General features: G+C 33.5%; 1 protein-coding gene across 2 annotated transcripts; it reads left to right on the plus strand.

The window, feature by feature from the left end:
- The first annotated feature begins 326 nt into the window (after positions 1 to 326).
- LOC114379098 (glutamate receptor 3.7-like) lies at positions 327 to 6,261 on the plus strand. 2 transcript variants are annotated; one of them, XM_028337663.1, is made up of 6 exons: positions 327 to 930; positions 1,852 to 3,203; positions 3,633 to 3,910; positions 4,114 to 4,145; positions 4,725 to 5,131; positions 5,494 to 6,261. In XM_028337663.1, the coding sequence occupies exons 1-6, from the start codon at positions 681 to 683 to the stop codon at positions 5,902 to 5,904; spliced, it is 2,730 nt and encodes a 909-aa protein (XP_028193464.1). In that variant the 5' UTR covers positions 327 to 680; the 3' UTR covers positions 5,905 to 6,261. The 2 variants fall into 2 exon arrangements, with proteins under 2 accessions (XP_028193464.1, XP_028193466.1); XM_028337665.1 differs by having other exon boundaries at positions 817 to 930; positions 1,860 to 3,203.
- Positions 6,262 to 8,403: the final 2,142 nt, after the last annotated feature.

The following is an 8,403-nucleotide window of genomic DNA, read 5'->3' on the forward strand; positions in this document are numbered from 1 at the left end:
ACCAAGAAATGGAAGATACTTAATCTAAAATGGGAGAAACTAATTTTTTTGAGATAAAAATGGAAAATAACAAGAAAAAGTATGCTAAAGACATTTCTCAATATTTAATGTATAAATAATACTTTATCTTATCTATATTTAAATAAAATTGTTCAACTGTTATCATGTGTCAGCCGTCAGATAATTATACTTTTTTTACTCTATTATTGCCTTTTTTTTCTTTTACTTTTTTTTAACGTAAAAATCAGTGTTGCATTTCTCTCTTGCCCTTTTTTTTTGTCACTTAAAAATCAGTGTTGCACAGGATCCACTCCTAGTTTGTAGTAGTATTTTTAGTATGTGGTATGCTACCTCTCTTCACTTTCTCTCTCTATTCTACCCATCATTTCCCAATATTTCTTTATCCAATACTATACTCTCTTGGAATAGAATGGCACCTTTCTTTTAGACCAGTGGCAGTGATTGGGTTGAATTAAATGCCCGTCAATAGCTAAACAACTTTATGCTGTAGGGCATCGTTGTATTTCTGCTTTTCCAACCAAACTCATCTGGGCACCCAGAAATTTGCAATCTTTCTTCTATTTCAACCATGTTTTGGCGCTTTTGGAAACTGGGTGTCAGCAAGTTTGGGTCTTTACGGTGAAGAAATTGGTGGGTTGACTTTAAATTGGGGGTCAAACATGAAGAAATTTATGTTTTTGCAACTTGTCACATGGATTTGGATATGTGGTGTTGCTCACAGCAGAAGGCCTGGCAGTGTGAACATTGGTGCGGTTTTTGCTTTCGACACTGTCATAGGTAGAGCTGCGAAGACGGCTATGGAAATGGCCATTTCTGATGTCAATGAGGACCCCACAGTTCTCAAGGGAACCAAACTCAACTTGATTATGAAGGATGCCATGTGCAATGCCTTTCTGGGATCAATTGGAGGTGCCAACCCTCAACCTCATCACTTTTTTGTTGTTATTGTTGTTGTGAGAATTGCAAAATATTAATATAAATCCCTGCCCTTTTGCCGTTTCTGAGTTTAAGCTTGAATTCTGTTAGTTTCTGATGTTATTGACTTGTTACTTCTTTAATTCTCAGCTAATCCCAATTTTGTTTTTAAGTTTGATTGTTTTCTTATGCATATTACTTTTAATCATCCTTGGTAATAGGCTTATTATTATGATACAGCATCGTTTTCTATGATGATTCATGTTTTGGATTTCTAGCGACAGCTTATCGTATTCCGAGTTTACAGTACATGTTGTTTCCTCGTTTTGATGCACTGGTTTATTAAAACTTGAACTTAACTTTATAAACTGTTCATGCTTGAGAACACACTCACTGAGAATTCTAAAGTCAGTTAAAATCTCAATAAGCCTCAGCAAGCCTTTTTATGGAGTGTATTCTCTAACCGTCTTCTAATGGTTCCCACCTTTTTCAAGGGATGGTGTGTATGGTGCCTTTCTTACATTCGAGGGGTAGTGATGCTTATTGCACCTCAGTCACGTGTGAGACAACACTAGAATCTAGAATCTCTTTTGGTCTAGGCCTATGGGTTTGAGACTTACAGGACTTTCTGGCCCCGTGATAATTGTATAGTAGAATAAGATAGCTGCAGTGTTCAGCCCGCGGTGTCGGCTGGTCTAGGGCGGTGAACTTGGCCTGAGTATTGTACTCGTTAAAGATTTACTTGACTGCATTCTTAGGGTTGGGTCCGCTGAAGGACCTACATAGCTGACCTTTATCTCGGTCAGACAGTCCACAAACATTGTCCATTGGATCATTTTGATGTAAAATTTGCAAATTTAAACTTGGGGGTACTTGTAATTTACATTATCTGAATTAAATATTCTCATTATACAGCTTTTCAGGTACTTGAGAAAGGGGTTGCAGCCATAATTGGTCCACAGTCATCTGCCGTAGCTCACACGGTTTCTCAAATTGCTGATGCTCTCCAAGTTCCTCTTGTTTCATATGCTGCCACCGATCCAACCCTGTCCTCCCTCCAGTTTCCATTCTTCATTCGAACTACACAAAGTGACTTGGCACAAATGACTGCAATGGCTGATCTAATTGACTTTCATGGATGGAAAGAGGTCATTGTTGTATTCTTGGATGATGATTATGGAAGAAATGGAGTATCTGCTTTGAGAGATGAGCTTGAAAAAAGGAGATTGAGAATTTCTTATAAATTGCCTTTAAGTATTAAGTTTGATTTGGATGAATTCACTAACTTGCTCAATCAATCCAAAGTGTTTGGTCCTCGTGTGTATGTTGTTCATGTCAACCCTGATCCGAGATTGAGAATTTTTTCCATTGCCCATAATCTTCAAATGATGGCCAAGGATTATGTCTGGCTTGTCACGGATTGGCTCTCAGCTACACTAGATTCATTATCTCCTGTGAATCAGACCTCTTTCAGTGTTCTCCATGGGGTTGTTGGTCTTCGTCAACACATTCCAGATTCCAGCAAAAAGAAAGCTTTTGTTTCTCGATGGATAGAAATGCAAAAAGAAGGATTAGCAAATACTAGTTTGAACTCTTATGGAATTTATGCTTATGACACAGTTTGGGCAGTTGCACGTGCAATTGATATATTCATCAAAGTACACAATACTATTACCTTCTCGTTTCCTGATAACTATAACTTATCTCATATGGTAGGAATTGGTATTCAGCTTGACAAGCTCAAAATCTTTGCTGGTGGATCTGATCTTGTCGACATATTATTACAATCAAATTTTACTGGTGTGAGTGGCCAACTTCATTTTAATTCTGACAGAAGTATTGTAAGTGGTGGTTATGATATTATAAATGTCAATCAGATGGGAATTAAAGGTGTTGGTTTTTGGTCTAATAATTCAGGATTTTCAGTTGTACCCCATACAGCTCTTAAAAAACGGAAATATAACAGGTTTTCCCAAGATCAGAAGCTTGGAAATATTACTTGGCCCGGTGGAATTACCGATCGACCTCGTGGCTGGGTGATTGCTGATAATACCAAGCCACTGAGAATTGGAGTGCCAAAAAGAGCAAGTTTTGTTGAATTCGTAACTGAACTGCCAGATAGTCATCAAATTCAGGGGTACTGCATCGATGTCTTCAAGAAAGCCCTAGAATTTATCCCATATGAAGTTCCTTTTGTATTCAAGCCTTTTGGGAACGGTAAAGCAAATCCCAATTATGATGCACTTGTGAAAATGGTTGATGAAAATGTAAGTGATACACAATGAAAAAGGAAATATTCTCAACACTGGTTAATTCATGTTTATCTACTCAAAATTGGTTAATCTTTGTTTTTATAAATTGACAGACTGTGTTTTACAGAAAACAGCTATGCTACATGTAAAAATTCAGATGGCCGACATAATATTATGTGTTTTCTTACTCAAACGTTTGTACAATTTTACCTTTCCTTCTTTTTGTTTTTGTGTAGTTTTCTTGGGTGGATATTGCATGTGAGTAAAGAAGGGAAAAGAAATTGAAAAATTGTAATTGGCATTATTGGTTTCTGTTCAGTGTTATCCAATATAAGATAAATTGATAATTCTTAGGTGCTTTATATAGGTGGCTATTTTACATTTATTACTTATTTGAATTTTATTTGTTTTTTAAAACTTTGTTATGCTTGAAATTTGGTTTAGGTATATGATGCAGTTGTTGGAGACATTGCAATTGTGACAAATCGTACAATGATTGTGGATTTTTCTCAGCCTTTTGCATCCTCTAGCCTTGTCATAGTGGCTCCTATCAACAAAGCAAGATCAAATGCTTGGGTGTTCCTCCAACCATTTACGGCAGATATGTGGTGTGCCACTGCTGCATCATTTTTGGTGGTTGGAGTTGTTATATGGATTCTTGAGCACCGAGTCAATAATGACTTCCGTGGTCCTCCTAAGAAGCAAATTGTGACAATGTTAATGTAAGCTTTTCTAGTTAAGTTATGCAATTTGGCATATATATATATATATATATATATTTTTTTTTTTTTTTCTTTCTGATGAACTACTATTAGTGTGATTTGGTTACCTTTTTACACTTAGTTTATAAACTTTGATGCAGTATTAGATCCCCTGTTGATCTTGTGTTGTAGATTCTAACTCCATGTTGTCATTTGTTTTTCAGGTTCAGCCTCTCAACATTGTTTAAGAAAAATCGTAAGAAAACATTTGGCTCCATAGTCTAATAGTTCCTTTCTTTTCTTTTTCTTTCTCAAGGTCATGATATAATTTACTTTTTGTAAAATCCATGGGCTCAATGAGTCAACCAAATAATGTCAGCTAATATCCATTGCCCCCTCACTTTTTGTAAGTTTTAATAGTAAACTCTATAAGATTTAGATAAGAGCTAGTTGCTAATTTGTTGTGAAAATGTTAATTTTGTTTGTGCTTTTTTTTTTTTAAATTTTATTTTATTAGTCAATTTGCGCTAAGTACATATTTGTAACATCTACATAAAAACTTTATTTAATAGTATCTCCATGCAAGAATGCTAATCCATTGTATTTTTTACTTATGGTATGCACATATAAACCTGTCAAATTGAGTATATCATTCCCTGCTGTCAGTTTTGCATCCATTTGCATAATACCATATAGTTTAAATGTAAAATCAACAAAGGAAAACATGAATGGTTATGAATCTTTTCTCTGGCATTCATAATTATATTGGTGAAAATGATATTTGTGGGACCTGCATTATGCATTCTGATAATCTTTCACCTTGTCATGAAATCAGAGGAAGACACCGTAAGCTCACTTTCTAAAATGGTGATGATAGTCTGGCTTTTTCTATTGATGGTGATCACGGCTAGCTATACAGCGAGCTTGACTTCAATTCTTACAGTGGAGCAGCTTTCATCGCCCATCACTGGAATTGATAGCTTGATTGCAAGTAACTGGCCTATCGGATACCAAGTAGGATCATTTGCTTACAACTATCTGACAGATAATCTTTATGTATCAAAATCAAGACTTATTCCCCTAGGCTCCCCCGAGGAATATGCTACAGCACTTCAGAAGGGGCCATCTGGTGGAGGGGTGGCAGCTATCATTGATGAGCTTCCATATGTTGAGTTATTTCTGTCAAATGAAACTGATTTTGGTATTATTGGACAGCCATTCGCCAGAAGCAGTTGGGGATTTGTAAGTGATTAGATATTATTGTATCCGTGATTAAAATAAAGTGCTCCTGATTTCCCCATAGTAGTGATAAGTAGATTGTAGAAGCAACATGCCTATTATATCTTTTAACCAACTAAATGGAAGTATGGTTTTCAAAATTCTTAGAACTATATTTTGAAATAAAAGCTTATCTTTGTGGTACCTTTCTTATATGATCCAAAGACTTGCTTGATATGGCCTGTAGTGCTTGCTAATACAACAATCCAGAATTGCATTTTTTGTCATTTGGTTTTGAACACAGGACATCATGAAAATTGTCTGTTAATTTATTTATGTTCTATATTATACTTGGCATTTCCTGACATTTTATAACAACACACCAGGCTTTTCAGAGAGAGTCTCCTCTTGCCTATGACATGTCTACAGCAATTTTGAAACTCTCTGAGAATGGAGATCTCCGTAAGATACATGAGAAGTGGTTCTGTAAAATGGGTTGTGCTGAAGATAGGACAAGCAACTCCAAGCCTGACCAGCTTCACTTGATTAGCTTTTGGGGTCTGTATCTCTCATGCGGTATTGTCTTGCTTGTTGCACTTGCACTGTTTCTGCTGCTAATGATTCGCCAATATGCCCGCTTCAAACAAAGACAAAAAGATGTTGCTTCTTCATCCACAGAACCATCGGGCATTCATTGTTCCCAGGTTGTTGTTAACTTCTTTAACTTCATTGATGAGAAGGAAGAGGCCATCAAGAAAATGTTCACTCAATGTGACAATCATCACAACCCCAACTGAGATAATTATTATGGTTGTGTTGCAAGAGGGCTCAAAGTGGTAGATTTCAGTAAACTGCTGTCATTTGGGCAGTTTGCTTAAGATGTTTATATGATACCTGATAGCAATATATCTTTGTAGAGTGACAATAATGATAGTCTTGTACATTATTTGTAGTACTAGTTTTTTTCTTCTATCATAAGTCTTTATTTTATAGTCAAATGGACATCATGATGCTTAAGATGGTTTACTCATATCAATTGTAATGTGTTGTGAAATTTGAGTGCTAATGATCTGTACACCTGACATGACTAAAAGTTTTGGCAGCTGTTATCCCATTACTTGTTATTAATTCGATTAATCAAATATTAATGATTTGATCCTTCTAATTTCTTACAAAAAATTTAGAAAGTACAAACTGCTAACACTTAATACTTGCGACTTGATCTAAAAATTGAAGTCCACCTCCCTAGCCAGAAGGACCTTACGGATATATACTTCTAGCATTTATTAATTGTCTGTTTATTTTAATATTGAAAAATCATTTTTCACACATCTTAATAAAAAATGCACTTTCTAATATAAATTTATTGTTAAATTAATCTATGCATACATTTTAGAGAAAATAGATTATAATATTATAAAATAATTTTATATTATCATTCAATCGATACGTATTTTTAGAGAAATGTTATTAGTGATTTTTGATTGATTAATAATTATGTTTGATAGATGAGCCAAAGACTTCCAAAGAGTCAAACTTAGCATCAAACACGATTGTGGGGAAATCTTGGGACAACAACTAAAGCTATGCAAATTATGAAATTATCTAGTAATGTAATCAACTACATGAGTCCCAACCGGCGACTTCAGTCTTACCTAATTGAAGTTCTGTTCTGTCTTTTGTTGACAATACAACTTGGTTCATCTTTTTTCCCTTTGTTAAATAATAATGTTTCTTGCACTTATAACATATTAGCTTATATTAGTTTAATTTTTCTTACCTAATTGCTTCTGACTCTAATGCTACCATCTCATTAGATGTAAACAAATGTGATTACCCCTTAATAGTCGTATAAGAACTTCTGCCATATTGCAATCCCTCATCGTCACATCATGAACTTACGTGTAAAGCACTTACTTTCTTCAAACAAATACAAATAAAGTTTTAAATACATCTACTATATTAATTTGATCTAAAATCTTTATTTTATTTTCCGAAAATTATAAACTTAATAATAGAAGTTCAAAATTAGTTGCATCGACAAACTATTAAATCTAATCGAAAAAGTTAGTTCTCACAATTTAACAAATCAAGGTTTAAATTCTAATTAAAAAATATATTTATATTTAATATCTGACCACATCTATATATTAACTTTTTAAATGAGACAAACAAAACAAACATTTAGCTTCATTTTTAGGATAAGAGATATTATGTTTGTCGGAGTAAAACTAAACTTGAATATTTTAAACGAGACTTTAAGGTACACCCTTATAAATAAAAAATATAAGTAGAGAGAAGTTTTATTAAAAGTGATCAATAAATCCTTAATAAAGATATAATATGGTTAAAAAAGATGAGAAAAATAAATATTTTTTAAAATAAAGAGAATGGTTGCCTAGTTTAATATCGATGAAACAAGGAGGTTTAATTTACTCTAATTATTTTTTTACATGTGCGAGATATTTATTATGGCGGCTGGAAAAAAAAAAAGAGTAATAGATCTTTCTTGAAAGAGATATTTATGTCATTTTCTGCTTTCTTTGCACTAAATACTAAAAATGGATCCATGTCGGGATTGTTTAAAGTCGATTTATTTGTGAGCTTGTAACTCACCTCTTGTGTCCATAGCGAGTGCACAAATCAACTTTACTTTAAAAAGCAGGGACATTACACATAAATATCTTCTAATCGAATAAGCAAAAGAAAGAAAAAGAAAAAGAGGAAAGATACCCTAGATTAGAAACCAATAGGCTTGAGTGGCTGCCATTAGTGCATTTTTTTTTACAATAATTACTTTTAAAGAAGTTATTATTCTTTAAAGCTTCCTGAAAAAGATATTGATTAAAAGTATTTTGAAGATGAAAATAAGCTAATTATATATATATACTTAATTCTTCATCAATTTTAAACAGCCTAGCTTACATGTTACAATCATAAAAATCGATGTGTGGCCAACTAGTATAAATTAAACTTTAGGAATCAATTCCCTTAAAATATATTAAACATTTCTTATAAGGTAAGACAAGTTTAAAGTTCACCCAAAATTTAAGAAAGACAAAATGATAGAGTTACACCCTCTAATATATTCTTTTGAACACTCTTTTTTATTGATTGAAATGTACTGAAAGTTACAAAATTTCAGTAGATCTCATATCTCATTTAATAACTTTCTCTCTTGATTTTATAGTTTTTTTATACATTTTAACCAATAAAAAATAATGTGTTTAGATGAGTATGTTATAAAGTATGTTATTACGTGTTCCTCAATACTCAAGTTGTAACACATTCTATGA

This window comes from Glycine soja, chromosome 12, assembly GCF_004193775.1.
Source record: "Glycine soja cultivar W05 chromosome 12, ASM419377v2, whole genome shotgun sequence".
NCBI lineage: Eukaryota > Viridiplantae > Streptophyta > Magnoliopsida > Fabales > Fabaceae > Glycine > Glycine soja.

Excerpts from the sequence above, each read along its gene's own strand:
- LOC114379098 (XM_028337663.1), top strand. The coding sequence starts at position 681 with ATGAAGAAATTTATGTTTTTGCAACTTGTCACATGGATTTGGATATGT. Across the intron at positions 4,146-4,724 it reads AACATTGTTTAAGAAAAATC|AGGAAGACACCGTAAGCTCA; the intron begins GTAAGAAAACAT and ends TCATGAAATCAG. Across the intron at positions 5,132-5,493 it reads CCAGAAGCAGTTGGGGATTT|GCTTTTCAGAGAGAGTCTCC; the intron begins GTAAGTGATTAG and ends ACAACACACCAG.